General features: G+C 39.7%; 1 protein-coding gene across 1 annotated transcript in view; it reads right to left on the bottom strand.

Annotated features, from left to right (window-relative positions):
* RASGRF2 (Ras protein specific guanine nucleotide releasing factor 2) overlaps positions 1-23,094 on the bottom strand; it is a 271,130-nt gene that overhangs the window by 154,133 nt on the left and 93,903 nt on the right. The window contains exons 3-5 of the mRNA XM_030800810.1: positions 10,112-10,259; positions 7,724-7,813; positions 4,892-5,145 (exon numbers count right to left, since the gene is read on the bottom strand). Of these exons, the coding sequence (XP_030656670.1) occupies positions 4,892-5,145; positions 7,724-7,813; positions 10,112-10,259 (492 nt within the window). The remainder of the gene's footprint in view (positions 1-4,891; positions 5,146-7,723; positions 7,814-10,111; positions 10,260-23,094) is intronic.

Raw genomic sequence — 23,094 nt, 5'->3', positions numbered from 1 at the left:
TAGATAGAAGGAATAACTTCTATTATTTGATAGCACAATAGGGCAGCTATAGTTAACAATAATTTATTTCAAAATATCTAGAAGATTTAGACTGTTCCCAACACAAAAGAAATGATAAATGTTTGAGGTGATGGATATCTCAATTACCCAGATTTGATCATTTTACGTCATATGCTTATATCGAACTATAACATATACCTCATAAATATGTACAGCTATTATATATCCATTTCATATTACATATATGTATTATATAACCATAAAATGTATCCATAAAAATTAAAAATAAAAATGTTTTAAAAATATCTTTCCAAATCTCCATCTAAGTCTAGATGTGGTAAATAATTGCTAGTCTATATGAAGAGCTTATGGCTTTACCTTCCAAAGAGAGGCATATCTTGACTCTGAATTTAAACAATATGATAAACCTGGCCTTTCCTGTTTCAGATCAAGCAATCCAGTGGAAACAAAGAGCCAGAGGCAACCTAAACGAATGTGGCACAGCCTCTTTATTTACCTCTAGGTACCACCCTGTTTCTCCGTTCCTCTTTATAGCAGCTCTCCTCAAAAGAGTTTTCAATACCTACCCTCTCCAGTTCCTCTCATTATCAGAGTTCAGTACACAGTCCCATCCACTGCCATCAGACCTGTTGAAACTGCACACTTGGTGACTGAAGTATCACCAGAATGCTGTACTGCCTGAGGATCAAGGGCTACTCCCAGGCTCCTTTGGATGTCTCACACATTTGAGAGGAGCCATTGCCAGCAAGGTGGGGAAATCTCCCTCCTTCCTTTTAACAAAAGAAAGCCTAGCTTTTAATCTCATATTACCAGACTACCACTCATCACCCTTCCTTTCTGCACTGATCTACAGACACGCCAGTGGCTCTTCCTGATGCCTTGAGATTTGAGCTCTCAGCTCACAGTTGCTCTTTTCTCCAACACTACTCTTATCATAATTCTTGGGGATTCCAATATGCACACAAACAACATTTCAATATCCTGGCCTCCCAGGACCTTGAACTCTTCCTCCAAAGATCTTGTCCTCCACTGACCTCAGTCAACACCCCCTTGATTGTACTCTAGACCTTGTCATTGTCAATAGCTGTATCCCTTCCCTGTCTCAGTTTCAAGCACAACATTCTCTGACTACTTCTAATCTTGCACTTCACTGCCTTTAGAACACTGACTCCAAAATTCTTTCACACTATCATGACCTAAATCCCCAGATCCCACCACCTTTTTATTGGCAAAAACCTCTCATACCAGCATTACTTTCTTTCCTCAGTTTAGATTCCATGGCTCATTATTATAATCTCTTCCTTGTATACAGCTTCAACTTCCTTATTCTTTTCTCACTTCATCACAGCAGCCACAACACCAATCCTAATTAATCCCAATCCTCCACCCACTCTGCACCTGCATCCATGCAGCTGAAAGTGGCTAAAGAAAACCATGCAACCATCCTGACTGATCTCACTGGAAAGTCACAACCACTAGCCTAATAAGCTAACACAAGCTCTCAGTGCTGCCCAGCATTAATACAACATTCCTGAATCCATTTACTCCCCTGTCCTAGTTATCACTATTCCACACCTCTTTCTCTCTTCTCCAACTCCGACACTTCCCTCCCATCTGCCCCATCAGCGGATGTCCTTGCCTCCTAACTGCAGAAGTGTCCATGTACTATTCCCTCCCTGCCGTGCTCCCAGCTAATGACAATCTCTTGACCTGTGCAGTACATTCTGTCCACTTTCGCCTTTGTAAGTTTACTGCTCAGCAATTCCCTCTCTCCTCCATCCTTCTTTTACCCTCTTCATTTGCCTCTAGGTACCACCCTGTTTCTCTTCTCCTCTTTACAGCAGCCCTTCTCAAAAGAATTTTCTTTGGTCTCTAATCAAAGTTACCATTAAACTCCGAGTTGTTAAACCCATGGTCAATTCTGTTATTGCTCATTTGACTTTTTTGGCGTCTTTGTTGGTTCCCTCTTGCTTTCGTTTCCAGGACAACTCACTCTTCTGGTTTTCACTGACAACTCAACGGATCCTCTTCACTCTTCTTTGCTGGCTCCTGTTTATCTTCCTGACCTCTAGATGTTGGAATATCCATGCTCCTCTTTTCTTATCCATCTGTATTCACTTGCTTGGTAATACCATTCAGACTAGCAGCTTTAAATACTATCTGTATGCTAGAGGACACCCAAATTTCTATCTTCGGCCCAGAATCTTCCTCTGAACTCCAAACAAATATCCGATCCCTACTCACTTGACATCTCCACTTAGATGGCTAATAGCATCTCACGCTCAACAGATCCAAGAGGAAACAGTTCATCTTTTCCCCTCAGCCTATTCTTCACTCAATCTTTACCATTTAGTAAACAGTAACTCCATCCTTCTAGTTGTCCAGACCAAAAAACGTTGCAATCTTACCTGTCTTTTTGCTTTCTCTTAAAACCCACATCAAACCCATCAACAAATCCCAACTGTTGAGTCCTGATGGATAAGTAAGCAACAAGGAAGGGGCCTCCGATGGGAGAAGGCTCCAGGTAGGGGAGAAGAATGAATAATTGTTCTGAGAAACACAACCCGCTAGCACAAGGAATGACCTTTCCACACCTAGCCCCCTCTTGTACAACCCTATAAAACTTCCCTCCAGCCCCTGCCTCTCTGCAGACAGCCCCTTCTCTGCTATGCTGCCCATTGCACCCTTGCAACATGTTTTCACACATTCTCTAACAAATCTGCCTTGCTTTATCTACAACTGTTTTGGTAAATTCCATGACACCGGCCCCAGCTAGTCACATCCGTGAGACCTACTGGCTCTGACTTAAAAATACACCCAGAATCCAACTACTTATCACTGCCTCCATTATAATCATCTCTTACTTGGATTACTGAAATAGCTACCTAACAGGTGTCTCATCTCTCACTTTGTTTATTGAAATAGCCACCTAATTGATCTCCCTACAGACTATTCTCAGCAGAGAAGCCAGAGTGAGCCTTTCAAAACAGAAGTCACATCACACCCCTTCTCTGCTCAAAACCTGACCAATGTCTCCCCAACTCACTTAGAGTAAAAGTTAATGGCTGCACCATGTCCCACCTTGATAACTCCCTGACTCTTCCCTTCACTGACACTGAGCAGGGCAGGTCCTCCAGCTGGCCTGCCAGGCATATGAAAGCCCCATGTCCCCTGAACACACAGCTCCCTCTGCTTGCCTCACTCTTCCTCCAGGAACTTCAAGCCTTTGCTCGAATGTCACTTTATCCTTGAAACTTCTCTGAAAACCTGCTATAAAAAAACTATGGTACATTCACAGATTGTAATACCATGTCGTGATTTTTTTTTAATAGAATGCTCTTTAGGTATCAATATGGAAAGATCTTCAGAAAATAATGTTAAGTGAAACAATGAAGTATATGTTAAAAGTACATTGCCTTTGTGTAAGAAGAGGGAAAATAAGACTCTATATTCATAGTTTCTTAGATCAAAATTGAGAAACACTGAAAGGATAGGTAAGAAACTAGTACAGATATTATGTATAGAAGGTGGGGGGAATCGGGTGGACAGAGACAGAGTGAGAGTGCAACTGCTAACTGTTGTTTTCATGTTATTTTGACTTTTGAACCATGTGAGTGTACTACCTACTCAAAAACAAATAGCTAAAATTCTAAGTAAAACACTAAACACTCCCTTGACCCCCTTCTCCCATTCCCTTCTTTATTTTTCTCCACAGCTCTAATCGCCATATAATATACTATCTATTTCACTAATGCTGTTCATTGTCTGTCTTCCTGCATCAAAATTTAGGTTCCATAAAGGCAGGCATTTTCTGATTTTTCACTGATTAATCCTCAGCAGTAAGGAAACTAAAGATTTATTGAGCAAATAAATTCACCAGAGCTTCTCAGGCCCTGTCTTAGCTTTTGCTCTTCCTAAAATACTTGTGTATAATTAACATGTAAAAACCCATAAATCAATCCATTTTCTTCAGTTTATGAGTGATTACATTCCCCAACACACATCTCCACGCGATAAGACAATGTAAGTCAAAGAGAGAAGAAAAAATTAAGAACATTAGAAGCCAAGATTCAAGTAAAGATATAAAAATAACAATGCAGGCTGGGCGTGGTGGCTCACGCCCGTAATCCCAGCACTTTGGGAGGCCAAGGCAGGCGGATCACGAGGTCAGGAGATCGAGACCATCCTGGCTAACACGGTGAAACCCCATCTCTACTAAAAATACAAAAATCAGTCAGGTGTGGTGCGGGCGCCTGTAGTCCCAGCTACTTGGGAGGCTGAGGCAGGAAGATGGCGTGAACCTGGGAGGCGGAGTTTGCAGTGAGCCAAGATAGCGCCGCTTCACTCCAGCCTGGGCGACAGAGCGAGACTCTGTCTCAAAATAAATAAATAAATAAAAATAAAATGGCCGGGCGTGATGGCTCACGCCTGTAATCCCAGCACTTTGGGAGGCCAAGGCGGGAAGATCACAAGGTCAGGAGATCGGGACCATCCTGGCTAACACGGTGAAACCCCGTCTCTACTAAAAATACAAAAAATTAGCCGGGCATGATGGCGGGCGCTTGCAGTCCCAGCTACTCGGGAGGCTGAGGCAGGAGAATGGCGTGAACCCAGGAGGCGGGGCTTGCAGTGAGCCGAGATCACGCCACTGAACTCCAGCCTGGGTGACAGAGCAAGACTCAATCTCAAAAAAATAAATAAATAAAATAAAATAAAATAACGATGGAACACAAATAATAACTTTCTTATTTTTACTATCATAAACTTATAGAGATGAATTTATGAGACCTTTTTAAAGATTAAGTAAAAATTCTTGTCGGAAATACAAAGAGGTTTTTCTCATAACTCTTTGATTTATGCAATGTCAAACCTGTTGAGAAAAATACTGCTGACGTCGTCATGGCTGATGGGGGGCTTCTTGGAGCTGGCGGCCATACGCAGGGGCCGGAGAAAGCCGTTGACCAGGATGTACAGCTGGTGAACATACTCTGACTCTGCCTCCACCATGGTGAACACAATCTGGTTTCTCTTCCTCATACTTTCAGCATGAGGAGAACAAATGTAATCCTGTACGATGGTCTTCCATTTCCTTCTGCACAACCATCCTCGCATGAAGCTCTGAACCTACAGAACAAAAAATCAAAAAGGAATCTGACTAGTTGCAATGGTGATTTATTTATGGAAAAGAACATGAAATATAATTAAAAATCAATTTTGCAGAAAACATGATAACCTCTAAAATTGATCAGGATTCCCTAGAGATGATGTGAAAAATAACAGGCAAGCCTGAGAAAGTGCACTGGCCTGTGTGTTTCAGCCAATCAACAAACATTTACTGATCATCTTTAAAATGCCCAGGTAAATGCTAGGTACTGAGCAGTCAAGCATATTATAACCTTTAACTCAGAGGCTCTGCCATTACTCGCAACCACCTTGACCTCTGATTCTCTGTTTCTTCATCTATAAAATAACCTACAGAGCTGGACATGCACAGGCCTGTAGTCCCAGTTATTTGGGAGGCTAAGGTGAGAAGATCACTTGAGCCCAAGAGTTCCAGTCTATCCTGGGCAACACAGCAAGACCCCATCTCGTGTTTCTCTGTTTTTAATCTCATGTTACCTGACTGCTTTCATTTTTCATGAAATTAAAATAAAATGATTAACAAAAAAATCTAAAGTCCTTTCTAAATATAAAAAATTATAACATAATTAAATAGGATTTGTTTTATGATAATTAGGGTTTCTCACTTTAGATGTGGCAGATTCAGCAACAAAGTAGGTTGTAAATTTGCATATAATTGAAAGTATTAAATCACTACCAAAGTATCATTATTATCTATTTAACACATCCTTACACTTTTTATTTTTTCCACACTATGTTCTAAATTATCACGTATTAAACAACGACCCTTATTTTGCAATGTCTAAAATTCTCTTGTTTGCCTACCAGTGTTGTCATCATGTTATCGGTTTTTATACAGGCATTAAAGTCACTCTACGTCAATAAAAATTAACCACATTTTAACACAATTATGTGGGAAAATTATATTCAGATTATTTGAAGAAATCTAACAAAAATTTCCATGAATTATAACCAATTTTAAGTTTTAGTCTATTAAGGTAAAAAAAATTATGTTGATATTTGCCAAGACCAAAATAGAGAAATGATTCATTCATTGTTAACACTTTTTTCCATGCAGACATTATTTTGAAATGGGACATAAAGAACAAAAAATTAATCTCAAAACCTATTTAACAAGTATAAAAATTGGTTTAAAAAATTATTAAGAAACAAGAAGGTAGAAAAATAATTTTAAAATTTTATCAGTATTCTTTCATTTAACAGAAATATTTTAAAAAATCAACTTCATTGGATTTTGTGTTAAGTAAAACCTTTCTATTTACTTGGGCAGGGGGTGCTTGCTGACCAATAGATGCTTCAGTTATTTAATAATAGACCAGTTTCTACCACACACCTGAAAATTGAATTTTATTGATTTTTTCTTTACATGCGACTGCATACTATTAAAGGAAAGGCAATAGAATTAATCTTGTTTCCAGACTGACTAGATGGGAATTCTTTTAAAAAACTAATTAATCTTATAACACAATAGCATAAGCCTGATTCAAAAAAAAATTAATTTCTAAGAAATGAATAGTGTTATTTTACTTTTTTATTTCTGGAAAACTGAAAACATTTGACTTCATCCTAAGAATCATTTCTATTTCAAATTCTGAGCAATATTTAAAGTTGTAAAAAAGAATATAAAATGTAATTTAAAATCAATTTTGTAGAAAACACGATAGTCTCTAAAATTGATCTGAATTCCATAGGGATGATGTGAAAAATAATAGGCAAGCCTGAGAAAGTGCAGTGGCCTGTGTGTTTTAGCCAATCAACAAACATTTACTGATCATCTTTAAAATGCCCAGGTAAATGCTGGGCACATTAAAGTTTTGTTACAGTGAAAGGGGAAAGATTATTAGTATAAAATAAGAGGAATAATAACAAATTAAAAAGAAATAAGATTTGAAGATGAATATCCAGGGAAATTTCCTCAAATATGATGCTTTTTACTTACTATTAACAAAGCTGAGTAAGTGCTTTATATAAGACAATCAAGATCATGGGATCAAAACCTAAATGACAAATCAAAACACAGTGGACTAGAGTGAGAGCCAGCGTTTGGTTCATTGCAAAAGTTGTGCAATTATAAATGGCAGTAAGAGGGAAAAATCTGCTGATTGTGTGGATGTTAAACAAGAAACAATAATAAAACAGAAATATAAGCGGATGTGCTGATTTACTCAATCTTCACACATGCACAAAAAAAATCTTTCTTAAATAGCACTAAAGATTAAAGCTAAAAGAAATATTTTTGAAATGTAATTTAAAAAATATTCCCCCCAAAAATGAAAGCCACACAAAATCAAGAGGTTGAACAGCACTTAATTAACCCCACTGGAGAATACTATTGTCTTAATGCCTGGTTTTGGCATCCGTCCTAGACGGTGTAAAGAAATCTCAAGCAGAAATTCTCTAGAGTAGCCATGTCTGGATCACTCTGCAGGGCAAGTCTGGGAGCCATGGCCCAGAAACACCAAGGCTGCTCCCGGCTCATGCACAGGGTGGCAAAGATACCATCATAGAACAGACGACTGGTCACCATGCTCCTGCAAAGCTGGAAACCTCCAGGCCCTACCTTTTTAATTTTCTTGATGTCTGGATCTTCATCTTCTTGGTTGCTTTGGTAAGGTCGCATTCGTTCTTTGGTTTTATTAAGAGCAATAATCTGGAACACAAAGTTGGTCCATTTCATGATTTGGGAAATGCTGGATTATAGCCATAACACACAGGAAGCTCTGCCTACAAAGGTGGTCCAGTGAGATCCTCAGGAAACATCCACTTTTTATGCACCCTCTCTTCCTTTGGTGCTGAGATGGGGGAAACATAAACTTTACTCCAAGCAAGGTATCCCCAACAAAAGTGTTTATAAGAAGTGACTGTGTAAAGTGTGACCTGGGATCTGGGCTAGCAGAAATGTTAGCTCAAAACTCAGCCCCAGCTGCCGGTGGTGAGCAGGCCAAGACCTTGTCAGGAGCCCAGCAATATGTCCGTCCCCTCGCCTGAAGGTGGCTGCCTGCAATGCCCTGTGGTCCCCACATGCAGTGACACTCAGCTCAAAGTCCCTGGTTCTGGCCATTGGCCTGTAGTCCTCCAAAGCACATGGCACCCCAGACTCACAGACATCCTTAGGAGAATGGCAACTGTAAAGGGAACTTCAGAGCCCTGGGGCTGGTCCAAGCCAACCAAGAGAATTCCTCAGAAAAGGTAAAAAGGATCAAAATAACCTGGGATCTCTTTATATCTCCAGCTCAGTTATGTGACCTGTGAGGGGCATTTCAAGACTGGGTGGCCTCTCAACTACACATAGCAGTAAAATTCTCTAGACCAGCACTCAACGGCAGGCTCTTACAAGCTTAAGAACCTATACAGACCTACTATCCAGCAATATCTTAAAAGTTAAGAGATCATAATTACCCCTCTCTAGCTTGTCTTTATATTTTGTCCCCAGTACCAAATACACCCCTCTGCCATTTTCTGGCAAGGAGGTGGGAAAAGAAAGGGAGTAGGAAATAAATTATGGCTCCTGTCAAGAGACCAGAGAAGACATACCTGCAACTGACAGTTTTTTGCTGCAATCTACATTCAGACTAAAATAGAACATAGTGAAGGCAGATAAACACACACAAATATTGAGGAACATTGCCTGGTGTTGAGCTTCTCTCGTGGAGTAAATACCAACCTCTTTCACTGAGCAGACAAGCATCTGCTCTAGCTTACAGTGGCAAAGAAAGAACACAATAATTTTGTTTTAAATAACAGTGCCTGATATAGTCTTTTAAAATGCAGGTTTGTTAAGTTTTCTGTTGCTGTTTTCACTATATCAGATATCAGGGTCAAATTGGGAAGTTAACAACTGTGATAATATGGTGAACACCATCTGCAAGTTGTCATCATCAGAGAAGCTGCCACATCTCCGTTGCAGGAAGCTTGTACCCGTGCTCTCAACACCGGAGGTGATGTATGCAGGGAGCAGAAGGCGAAAACCCCACCTAGGTTTCACAGGGTGTGTCTCAGAGGAAGGTGCGAGACACAAAAAGGAAAATGTTATCTGATGACAATAAAGATGACAAGAACATTGCCAAAACTGACGAGCCTAAACTGTTTCTGTCAATGAGGATACAATTACTAGTAGGTTTCATTGTGTCCTATTCCCTTCTTTGAATCTCAGAAGATACTAATGCATCCCTGGGCAGAAAGAGGGAGGAAATCTCATTATCTGCATTCCTCTCCCATTCTTCAGTGATTGCTTACTGCCCATGAGGAAGGATAGGACAGTGGGAAAGGTACATTCAGGATTCTCCATCTAGACTGAGGCCTGGGAGGGAGGGAGGACCCAGGCACACACCATGGCTGTGGACTGTAAAACCGCCTCTGCTCACACTGGGCATCAGCCTCACTATCTGGGGATGCAAGGCCTGAGAAGTTCACACTCTGAGGGAGGGAGGGGGAAGCAGGAATTCCAACTCCAGGAAAAATGCACCCTAGCAAATGTCTTATAGTTTAATCCAAATGTTCTTTTCAAAACTGTGGAGGGGAGAAGGTTGGAATCCTTCAAATCTAAAAGAGTAAAGTATTTCTGAATTCATTACTGGTCCTCCCTTAGTTGTCGTTTTAGACTTTAATTGAATCTATGGCAGACTCATAATTAGCATTACTGTAGGGTGTCTGAAAACAGTTAAATGCTATAGTCAATTCTTGAATTTCTGAGCTAATGAAGGGTATCAGGAGAACAAATAACCACCCCTCACCAAAAAAAAAAGCACAAATTCCTACAGCACATTTACCTACCTAATTCTAATATAGACATTAGATTAATGTCTAGGTCAGGCCCAGCCACGTATGTGTTGATGTCAGAGGAAGTCAGCCTGGGATTGAAATGGTGCCCTGAATAGGCCTTAAGTAATCATGAGGAAATGATGGTAAACGTGAAACAATGAGAAGGAATCTATCGACTGGGAAATACCTCTGATTTAAGCCTTTCGATTTCTGTGTCTTGATCTTCAAGTTGATGTCGGAGTTGGTTAGCTGCAATTTTTTCTGTCTCTACGATCTGAACTAGATGAATGTACTTCTGCATTAATACTTCCCTCTCAATCAAAATGTCTGCATAACTTGAGAGAAAATTACACAGTTAGTCATTGAGATATTGTTCTATTATATATAGTTCCATATAGAATATAATATGCTACATTTGAAAAAGAAGTTATAAGCATTGTTTGTTCAGCTATCTCTACTTGACATTAAAGTTAACTTTCAGCTTACATTTGGTATCCTTCAACGATGAAGAATTTAAATAATCATTTTACATATCTTTTACTAAGAATTCATTTAATGATACTTGCTACCCAAAAAATCTTACATAGAAGTGGGAAAAGTACAAAAGAAATTGTAATAATTTTAAAAAGAAAGTAGTGTGTCTTCTTTAACAAAAAAACTGAGGTCTTTTGAATTCTGGCACATGGTTTCCAGGGATGCTATTCAAAATATTTCACTGAGTAAGATATTAGCCAATCAAAATAAACCTGCTCCCAAACAGAATGAATGCAGACACCATTACAACAGGCACTAACTGGAAAAAAGCTAGCTATTATGTCTGTATTAGTGACCACCAGCTCTGCTGGGCTCTCTTTAAGATTGCAAAATCATTGACTACTGTATTTCTAAAGCCAACAGAAATAGAAATTATATTCTAGAAATAAGTTTAGATTATTTGGGCCCTAACTCCTGCAGCCTAGCCTGTATCTATGTGTTTGGTCAAGTATGGTAAAACAAAACTTACTCTTAGATTTTTACTGATGATATAATTCTGTGGTATCTAAAATTTTGCCTCCAGATCTTCTTGCATCATTCAGGATGATGAAATGGATATTCTTCCATGCATATCATCTTTCCCCAATGGTATGATAGTAATAATTCATGATAGTTACTATTTATTGAGTGCATAGGATACAGTATACATTATTTCATCTCATAATCCCAGCAACCCCAGGAGATTTGTGATCCCAGTTGCCCAGAGAAGGAATTTGATCTTCACAGAGGCAAAGTACTGACCTCAGATCACACAGCTAGTAGGTAGCAGGGCTGGGATTCAAAGTAAGGTATGTCTGACCCGAAGTCCATGTTCTTAAACACCAGCTAAACTGCCTCTCTCATGAGAAAGTGCACGCTGGACATAAACAAGAATGTTGCAGCAGAAGTGTTTTGAGATACCTGCCCAATCTTCCACACACTTACCTCCTCTTTGGGAACTTGGGCCATGGCAAGCCATGTTTATACCACAAAAGCTGCCCTCATGACCACATTAAACCAGCCTAAAAAGAGATAACTGGTGCAAGCTAAACCAAATGGATTCTTTCCCCTTGGAATCTGGGATTGTACCTCGCTTTATTTGCTTGAACTGCAATAATATTAACTTGGAAATTCTAGTTGCCATTTTTGGGCAGCCATATTTGGCCACATCCGTGCCAAAACAGTCAAAGTGAGTCCGATGGGAGAGAAAAGAATAAGCAGATGTTCAGAAAAGCAAAGACGAGAGCGACAGAAAGTCTGAGACAGAAAGTTAATGGCTACCTGGGCTCCTGTAGCTTTCTAGTTCCTGGTGCCAGGCCCTCATGACACTGGAATACAATTTTAGCCTGGGGTTCAGGGAGATACTGCAGTGTCCTGCTAATAAATTCTTTCTTTTAACCTAAACTGGTTTGAGGTTTAGGTTACTTGGTTTATGTTGCTTGGAACTAAAAGTCTTAAGACACTTCTAAAATCACAGTTTTAGGTCAATTATGTCAACAACCTCAGCATCTGTATCGTGTGTGTTGTTAGGGTTAGAAAAGAACCGTGTCAGCAATATTTTCAAGTCACTCATTCTGAGAAATTACCCAAAGAGAATAGAAAGGGAGGCTATGAAATTACAAGTGGCAGGAAGGGAAAAGAAGAAGAAAAGATAGAAGAGTCTTGATAGGAATATGCTATGGGAGAACTTAAGGGAGAAAAATAATAATAGAGCATAAAAAAAGCAATTGCTATAAAAATTCTGCCTTTCTCATCAGTTTTAGTAGAAATATGCCAAATTGGTTACAAATATATTACATCAGTGTTAGGTAGCAAAGCAGTATTTTCTTTTCTCTTAAAAAAGAAAAAGAAAAAGAAAAAGGCAGGTCCAGTTTGGAATGCAAGGCTGACTTCACACAGACTCATCACCAACGTCTGCCTCCCTGCGCTTCCAAGGTCTTTGCTAGGAAAATTGTTTTCTGTTTAAAGAACGAAACCATAAGAGCATGATAAAAACAGGAAAATATGCCATCAATAGACCAGACATCCTCAGCACCTATCTAATGGAATTTGTAAAATTCCATGAAGAGAAAAACTAAGCAAGCAGCATTAGCTTGGTGGGGAAATGAGAGCAGAGGAAACCACAGATACAGATACCTTGCATAAGCACGCTTCTCACCAAGAGTGGCCCAGAGAGTCTCCAAGCTCGGAAGCAACAAATGAAACAACAGAGGGTAGGCAAGGGCAATTGTTATGATCTTCCATTAAACAAGTACCTTTAGAATATCTGAAGTTAGGCTCCTCCTCTTCACACCCCTCAAAAATAAGAAATAAAAGGCACAGCTGGCAGCAGCAACATGTCCCCAGCTGACAGTGCAAGGTCTGCTTTCTCTAGAAAAGGGTGGCACCTTCCTAAAGAAGACCTCTAATGAAGGAGCTGGACTCTGAGAACAGAGCTTGGGTTTACTCCAGACATTCACCGTGGACACAAGGGGGAACCAAGAAGGGAAAGGCTTTAAGAGAGCCTGGAAATAAAATACACCGTATTCATTTTCTATTCTGTAACAACAGAACTTAAGCCACTAAGTTTGGTGATAATTTGTTACAGAATAGAAAATGAATACAGTGTATTTTACTTCCAGGCTCTTAAATCAACATATATTTATTATCTCATAGTTTCTGTGGGTTAGGAGTCTAGGCTCAGTTTAGCTAGACCTTTAGGTCAGGATGTCACGAGGCTATGATCACGGTGTCAATCAAGATGCATTATCATCTTGAGGCTTGACTGGGCAAGAATCCTATTCCAAGTTCATTCAGGCTGTTAGAAAAGTTCATTTGCTTGCTGCTATAGAACTCATAGCAGCTTTCTTCTTCAAAGCCAGTGGGAGAACATTTCTCACCTGCTCTGTAAGGTCTTTCATCTGATTAAATCAGGCCCACTAAGGACCTTTTTTATTAACTCAATATTAACTGATTTAAGACTGTAATAGTATCTTCAGTAACCGTTTTCCTTTGCCATATAACATAACCTAATCAAGGACGTCACTATCCCATCATGTTTCCATATTTTAGTGGGTAGTAGCAAGTAACAGGTTCCAGCTGTGTGGGCTAAAGGGTATAGAATTATACAAGGAAGAATTTCCAACCCACCTTCCTACTGTCTGCCCACATATCTGAAAAGGAAGCTGACACATGTTACACGATGCAGCATTCACAGTCACAGAGTAAGCCCAGACCAACTACCCATAATGTCCCACAAGATCCTTCATTTAGAAACAAGGAATAGCAGACACTCATGAAAACCAGCCTCCCCTCTCACCACACAAGGCCCCTATAGTAGGCAGCATCTAAGATGGCCCCCAATGATCGCCGGCTTCTAGTACTCACCCCCTTAGGTAAAAGGGCCTTCCTTTCGAGTGTGGGCTGGACCTAAGTGACTCACTTATAAAGAATACAACACGGCAGGAGTGATGGGATGGCAATTCCATGATCAGTTTATAAGACTCTGGGTTCCATCTCACTTGCCTTCTCTTGCTGTCTTGCTGGTTTGCTTTGAGGCAAGTCAGCTGCCAGGTTCTGAGCTACTCTACAGAGAGGCCCATGAATAAAGTAGACACTGTAGGAGGCCTCTGGCCAAGAGTCGTTTAGGAACTGAGCTCAAGCCAACAACTGGTAAGGAAACGAATCTAGCCAACAGCAGAGTGAGTGAACTTGGAAGTGGATCCTTCCCCAGTTGCGCATTCAGATGAGAATACAGACCTGGCCAACACCTTGATTGTAGCCTTGTGAGACACCTTTGGGCAGAGGCACCCAGCTAAGCTATGCCTGGGTTGCTTACCCACAGAAACCGTGTATAACAATAAATTGTTTATTGTTCTAAAAATTGTTAAGCAGCAAGAGATAACAAATACATCCCCAAATGAACAAACAGAAAAGACATTAAAAGAAACAAGGCTAATTCAGGCAAAAAGGTACTTACTACCTTCGGAAAGATATGGAAGGATATTAGACATAAAGCAAAAAGAGGCTGCCATGGAAAAGGAGTAATCAGATTTTTTAAAAAAAGAGTTCTTGGAAAAAAAAAGATAATTACTAAAATTTTATAGCTCAATGGAATTACTAACCAATAACCCAGACATGGCTAAAAACTAAGCTGGGTGGTCAGAGAGGTCAAATAAAGAACAGTAAACAAAAATATAAAGAGACTGGAAATATAAAAGGAAAACTGAGTAACCTAGAGTATAGATCCAAGAAGTCTAATATCTGTCTTGTGGGAGTTCCAGAAAGGAAAAAGTTAGACTGCAATAGGGAAAAAATATCAATAACAAAGAAATGAGAGCTGGGCACAGTGGCTCACACCTATAATCCTAGCACTTTGGGATACTGAGGCAGGCAGATCACCTGAGGTCAGGAGTTTGAGACCAGCCTGGCCAACATGGTGAAACTCCATCTTTACTAAAGTACAAAAAATTAGCCAGGTGTGGTGGCGGGCATCTATAATCACAGCTACTTGGGAGGCTGAGGCAGGAGAATCGTTTGAACCCGGGAGACAGAGGTTGCAGTGAGCCGAGATCACACCACTGCACTCCAGCCTGGGCAACAAAGTGAGACTCCATCTAAAAAATTAAAAACAGAAATGGAAGAAACTTTCCCTGAACTGAGCATAGCACAGTTCAAATAGAATAATCCAAATACCAGACAAGATAAATGAAAACATTTCATACTCTGATACATCCTGGTAAAATATCAGAATTCTAAGGATAGAGAAAAATTATAAAAGCTTCCAAAGAGAAACAACAGGTAGCAAAAGGAAGTGAGAATCATGCTGTCATAGTTTTTTTTTTTTTCTGTCATACTTTTCATCATTAACTTGGAATTCTAGGTGGCAACAGAGAATTGTGGAGAAAATATTTTGAGCCTGCTTAACAATTTCTAAAACAATAAACAATACACAGACAACCAATCGCTGACGAAGTACCAAGACAAGACAGGAAAAACTTACTATCCCCACACACTTACTGCAGGAAAAAATTATGAGGAGGTTTTCCAGCCAAACAAAACAGAAATCAAAGACAATAAAATGACATTGAATGCAAGAAAACAAGCCAGATGAAGTAAAGGAAGGTAGAGAGAAACTAGAAGTTGACACATGCAAGGTTCTCCTTCGAGGAGCAAATATTCAATGACATATGGTACATTTCATTCTCTGTGGGACCAAACATCAACCTTGATACTTTGGGACACAATATTTGTTATAACCACTATGGAAATGTTCCTTATTGGTTTTTAATTTTCAGAATCAGCCTATGACAAAACACAGAGGAGCAATTTAGAGAACAGAATATGTCTAAAAGTTTATGAAGTGAGAATAAATAATAATGAAAGTAATAAAACCTCAGGATTAGAAAAGAAAAAGCAATGAAAACACATTAAATGTCTTAACTTATTATACTTATTTTTTCTTAGCAGAGTCAATACATACTGTCTAAAGTTGATAAATCAATAGAGGTTTAATTATATTATTTTAAGACATGAAGTCAACTAATTTAAGATCCAAAAATATGTAAGTAACAAAAACAGAGGGAACAAAAGACAGGGGACATAAGAGGTATTGTAAGGATGTTAAATTTTTCATTTTTATGCCAGAGAATCAACCACACTGGCTAAAATTATTAAGTCAAGAAATAGACAAAAGGGTTTCACAGAACGTAATAAACAAATGACCAATAAATGCATGAAAAAGGGTCCTTCTTGCTGGGCACAGTGGCCTATGCTTACAATCCCAACATTTTGGGAAGCTGAGCTGGGAGGACAGCTTGAGGCCAGGAGTGACCAGCCTGAGCAACATAGTAAGATCTCATCTCTACAATTTTTTTTTTTTTGTCAGCTGGGATCAGTTGTGGTGGCTCATGCCTGTAATCCCAGCACTTTGGGAGGCTGAGGCAGGTGGATCACTTTAGCTCAGGAGTTTGAGACCAGCCTGGGCAACATGGTGAAACCCCATCTCTACAAAATAAATACAAAAATAAGCTGGGTGTGGTGGCATGCACCTGTAGCCCCAGCTACTTGGGGGGCCAAGGCGGGAGGGTCACTTGAGCCTGGGAGATCAAGGCTGCAATGACGGTATTCATGCCACTGCACTCCAGGTTGGGTGACAAAATGAGACCCTATCTCAGAAAGGAAGGAAGGAAGGAAGGAAGGAAGGAAGGAAGGAAGGAAGGAAGGAAGGAAGGAAGGAAATAAATTAGCTGGGTGTGGTAGCATACACCTATAGTCCCAGCTACTCAAGGAGGCTGAGGCAGGAGGATCACTTGAGCCCAGGAGTTTGAAGCTGCAGTGAGCTATGATCGCACCACCACACTCCAGCATGGGAAACAGGGAGAGATCCTGTCTCAAAAAAAAAAAGTCCTTCTTAATCAAAGAAGTACAAATTATTTACCAAAACTGGTTAAGATTTTTAGAAAAAATAGTACTCAGGGCTAACAAAGATATAGTAAATAGATATTGTCCTATAGTACCACTGAAGTGAGTCATTGTAGAAGCCAATATCACAATACATATCAAAACAGGTCAAAATGGTTATATCCTTTGCCTTCATAATTTCACCTCTAATAATATCACTCAAGAAAAATAATCTGATACTTGCACAACGAGATACAAAAGAAACAAAATGTTCATTCATTAAAAACAAATATAAGAAAACGGAGACAATCTAAATATACACATTTATAATATGGGATTGGCTAAATAAGTAATAATATATCTACATAATGGAATGATAACAAGCCATTTAAAATACTTTTTTAAAAAATAGTCATAACATAATGGCACATACCTAAGATTTATTAATAAACAGAAAAAAACAAGAAATTGAGATAAACATTATATGTACATGTACATGTATATATGTTCATATATAGAGGGAGAAAATTAAGTATATACACAGACATAAGCAGAAGAGAAGGGAAGAGAGAGACAGAGAGAAAGGTACTCTAATGAGAGACATACATCAAAACTTAAAGGGAGCTTTCTTTGGCTGGAGCAATTATGGGTGATTTTTAATTACTTGAGTTACTTCTTTTGTGCTTTTCCATACTTTCCAATATTTCTGCAATATTAAGTGGGGAGAAAAGAGAAAATACATAAAATCCTAATGGTCGTTATTTACTTCATGCATTGGGATTATAAGTAACATGATTTCCTTCTTCCTAGGTTCCTGTGAGTCCAAATTGATTCTTTGAGTCAACAAATGTTTACTGAGTGTTGTATATTTGGGAACTGTTCAAAGCACTGGGCACAGGAGTAAACACAGCAGGAAAAAAAATATGTGTCTTTATGAAGCTTATACAGCAGTAGAGAGAGAAAGACAACATTAATAAGACAAATCTATCATATGTCACCTGGTGATGAGTACTGTAGAGGAAAAACGGTAAGAGGAGAATAGGAAGTAGGAAGGCAGAGATTACAATTTTAACCAAGTGGTGAGGGCTGCTTTCATGGAGAAATGGTACTGGAGAAACGACCTGAAGCAGGGAGCCGTGTGGCTAGCTGATGGAACAGCATCCAGGCCCAGGGAACAGTATGTGCAAAAGCCCTGCAGTGGGAGTGGGCATAGCCTGTCTAGGGAATGACAAAGTGGTGAGTTTCCTCAAGGGGAACGATATGGTTTAGATCTGTGTCACACCCAAATCTCACATTGAGATGTAATCTCCAGTGTTGGAGGTGGGGCCTATTGGGAGGTGTGTGGGTCATGTGTGGGTCATGGGGACACATCCCTCATGGCTTCAGGCTGTTCTCGAGACAGTGAATGAGTTCTCATGAGATCTGATTGTTTAAAAGTGTGTAGCATCTTCTCTATCTCTCGTTCCTGCTCTTGCTGTATGACCCACTTGCTCCTCCTTCGCCTTCTGCCATGAGTAAAAGCTTCCTGTGGTCTCTCCAGAAGTGGGGCAGATGCCGGTGCCATGCTTCTACAGCCTGCAGAACTGTGAGCCAATTAAACTTATTTTCTTTATAAATTACCTGGCCGCAGGTTGTTTTTTGTTTTGGTTTTGGTTTCTTTTTTTTTTTTTTTTTTTTTTTATTATTATACTTTAGGTCTTAGGGTACATGTGCACAATGTGCAGGTTTGTTACATATGTATCCATGTGCCATGTTGATTTCCTGCACCCATTAACTCGTCATTTAGCATTAGTTTTTTTTGTTTTTTGGTGGAGTCTCCCTCTGTTGCCCAGGCTGGGGTGGAGTGGCGAGATCTCAGCTTACTGCAACCTCCGCCTCCTGGGTTCAAGCAATTCTCTGCCTCAGCCTCCTGAGTAGCTGGGATTACAGGTGCCCACCACTGTGCCTGGCTAATTTTTGTATTTTTAGTAGAGACAGGGTTTCACCACCTTGTCCAGGCTGGTCTTGAACTCCTGACCTCGTGATCCACCCGCCTTAGCCTCCCAAAGTGCTGGGATTACAAGTGTGAGCCACCACGCCCAGCCCAGGTATTTCTTTACAGCAATGCAAGAATGGCTTCAGACAGGGAGTAAGAAAGAGGTAGAAGAGGGAACAGGATTCTAAAGCACGTAGGTCAATAGAAAGTCTCAGGTTTTCCCCCCGTTTGGCGAGGTGTAATCTTTGATCAAAGGCCTTACAAGATTTCACTTTTTTTTTTTTTTTTTTTTTTTTGAGACGGAGTCGCTCTGTCACCCAGGCTGGAGTGCAGTGGCACGATATCAACTCACTGCAACCTCCGCCTCCCGGGTTCACGCCATTATCCTGCCTCAGCCTCCCTAGTAGCTGGGACTACAGGCGCCTGCCACCAGGCCCGGCTAATTTGTTATATTTTTTGGTGGAGAGGGGGTTTCACCGTGTTAGCCAGGATGGTCTGGATCTCCCGACCTCGTGATCCGCCGGCCTCGGCCTCCCGAAGTGCTGGGATTATGGGCGTGAGCCACTGCACCCAGCCAAGATTTCAGTTTTTAACAGGATCACACTGGCTGTTCTGATGAGAAAGAAGGGTAGGGGTGGAGCACAAGAGGATAAGGGGGAAGAGTTGGAACTATTACAATAATAATCCAGGCAAAAAGATTAAAGACAAGTCCAGGCCTGGGGACTTGACACAGAATAGTCATTCAAATGATTCAATGTCATTGTCAAATGAAATAAATTATATTATTCAAATGAAATAAATCATCTAATATGACCTAATATGATTTATCATCTAATATGATTGATTTCATCTAATATGATTTATTTTACACGGTTTTTTTTTTTTTTTTTTTTGATACAGGGCCTTGCTCTGTTGCGCAGGCTGGAGTACAGTGGCCTCTCAGGCTCAAAAAACCCTCCCACCTCAGCCTCCCAAGTAGCTGGGACTACAGGTGCAAGCTATCACACATGGCCAATTGTTTTTGTTTCGTAAGATGAGGTCTCACTATGTTGCCCAGGATGCATGGCTCCTTATTCTTCACATAGTAATTTTCAGGCCACACCACTGATTTCATTAGGGCTCCCTGGTTTACTCCTCCTATTCTGCTCTTACTGGGGTATCCCCCCAACTCTGCATCACAAAACTTTCTTTACATATCCCACTAGTAAATGGATGTCTGCTCCAGGATTGCATCAAATCAACTGAAAACACATGCAGGGCTTCCCTTCAATATTTCTCAGACCACTGGCATTTCTATTCTACTATAATGCCAATACATATCTTAGGTGATTAAGTTTTCCACTTACTAGGTAGTACTCAAGTTTTAAAATGTTTGCCTAATCTCCTTATTATTTTCATTTGGTTAGCTATTTTTTTATTTTGTATTTTCGCTTTTTAGTTCAACTCCCACAACAAAAAAAGGATCCCCCTGCCAAAGGACATATAAATCAACATGGTGAAAGCATAACTCAAAATTCAGCTGTTGAGTACAAACAGATGTCAACATTAGGATATATATGGGAATAAAATATTAGTGTCTAATATTTATAAGAATTAATAATCATGTGTTATATATTTCAAAATAGCTGGAAAATAGGGTTTTTAATTAATTAATTATTTTTGAGGCAGGTTCTCGTTCTGTTGCCCAGGCTGAAGTGCAGTGGTACAATGACAGATCACTGCAGCCTCGACCTCCTGGGATCAAGCCATCCTCCTGCCTCAGCCTGCCAAATAGCTGGGACTACAGGTGCATACCACCAGGCCTGGCTAATTTTTTGATTTTTTTGTGGAGACGAGGTATCACTATGTTCCCCAGGCTGGTCTTGAACTCCTGGGCTCAAGTGATCCACTGGCCTCGGCTTCCCAAAGTGCTTGGATTATAGGCACGAGCCACTGTGCCCTGCTAAAGAGAGGTTTTTTAATGTCCTCATCACAAAGAAATAATAAATGTTTAAGCTGATTAATATGCTAATTATCCTGATTTTATCATGATACAATGTATGCGTGTACCGAAGCATCACCTTGTACCTCATAAATATGTACAATAATCATGTATCAATCATAAATGAACAAATAAAAATAAATAAAAAATCCTAACCACCATCACTCCATATGGAGAAAAGGGAACATTCAAATAAAATGTTGAAAAGTCCAAAGCAGAGGCACAGTGTGAAATTACAGACCTTAGTTATTTTATACAAGGGCAAAAATTATATGAGCTTAGCAAAAAGTTGTTGTTGCTGGGCCAGAATTCCACCCCACTTATTTTGACTGAGGACGTATATATGAAGCGAACTATAGCAAAGCCCAAATGAAATCTCATAGCTCAGGTCACTAAAGGAACAACTGGTACCAGCCACTGCAAAAACATGCCAAATTGTAAAGACCATCGATGCTAGAAAGAAACTGCATCAACTAATGAGCAAAATAACCAGCTAACGTCATAATGACACGATCAAATTCACACATAACAATATTAACCTTAAATGGAAATGGGCTAAATGCTCCAATTAAAAGACACAGACTGGCAAATTTGAGAAAGAGTCAAGACCCATCAGTGTGCTATATTCAGGAGACCCATCTCATATGCAGAGACACACACATGCTCAAAATAAAGGGCTGGAGGAAGATCTACCAAGAAAATGGAAAACAAAAAAAGGCAGGGGTTGCAATCCTAGTCTCTGATAAAACAGACTTTAAACCAACAAAGATCAAAAGAGACAAAGAAGGCCATTACATAATGGTAAAGGGATCAATTCAACAAGAAGAGCTAACTATCCTAAATATATATGCACCCAATCCAGGAGCACCCAGATTCATAAAGCAAGTCCTTAGAGACCTACAAAGAGACTTAGATTCCCACACAATAATAATGGGAGACATTAACACCCCACTGTCAACATTAGACAGATCAACAAGACAGAAAGTTAACAAGGATATCCAGGAATTGAACTCAGCTCTGCACCAAGCGGACCTAATAAACATCTACAGAACTCTCCACCCTAAATCAACAGAATATACCTTCTTCTCAGCACCACATCACACTTATTCCAAAATTGACCACATAGTTGGAAGTAAAGCACTCCTCAGCAAATGTAAAAGAACAGAAACTATAACAAACTGTCTCTCAGACCACAGTGCAATCAAACTACAACTCAGGATTAAGAATCTCACTCAAAACCACTCAACTACATGAAAAATGAACAACCTGCTCCTGAATGACTACTGGGTACATAGCGAAATGAAGTCAGAAATAAAGATGTTCTTTGAAACCAGTGAGAACAAAGACACAACATACCAGAATCTCTGGGACACATTCAAAGCAGTGTGTAGAGGGAAATTTATAGCACTAAATGTCCACAAGAGAAAGCAGGAAAGATCTAAAATTGACACCCTAACATCACAATTAAAAGAACTAGAGAAGCAAGAGCAAACACATTCAAAAGCTAGCAGAAGGCAAGAAATAACTAAGATCAGAGCAGAACTAAAGAAGATAGAGACACAAAAAACCCTTCAAAAAAGCAATGAATCCAGGAGCTGGTTTTCTGAAAAGATCAACAAAATTGGTAGACCACTAGCAAGACTAATAAAGAAGAAAAGAGAGAATAATCAAATAGACACAATAAAAAATGACAAAGGGGATATCACTGATCCCTCAGAAATACAAACTACCACGAGAGAATATTATAAACACCTCTATGCAAATAAACTAGAAAATCTAGAAGAAATATATAAATTCCTGGAAACACACACCCTCCCAAGACTAAACCAGGAAGAAGTGGAATCCCTGAATAGACCAATAACAGGCTCTGAAGTTGAGGCAATAATTAATAGCCTACCAACCAAAAAAAGTCCAGGACCAGGTAGATTCACAGCCAAATTCTACCAGAGGTACAAGGAGGAGCTGGTACCATTCCTTCTGAAACTATTCCAATAAATAGAAAAAGAGGGAATCCCCCTAACTCATTTTATGAGGCCAGCATCATCTTGTTACCAAAGCCTGGCAGAGACACAACAAAAAAAAAGAGAATTTTAGACCAATATCCCTGATGAACATCAATGCAAAAATCCTCAATAAAATACTGGCAAACTGAATCCAGCAGCACATCAAAAAGCTCATCCACCATGATGAAGTGGACTTCATCCCTGGGATGCAAGGCTGGTTCAACATATGCAAATCAATAAACGTAATCCAGCATATAAACAGAATCAACGACAAAAACCACATGATTATCTCAATAGATGCAGAAAAGGCCTTTGAC

Source organism: Nomascus leucogenys, chromosome 2 (genome assembly GCF_006542625.1).
Source record: "Nomascus leucogenys isolate Asia chromosome 2, Asia_NLE_v1, whole genome shotgun sequence".
NCBI classification, from domain to species: Eukaryota; Metazoa; Chordata; class Mammalia; order Primates; family Hylobatidae; genus Nomascus; species Nomascus leucogenys.
This window is presented reverse-complemented; position numbering and strand designations above follow the sequence as displayed.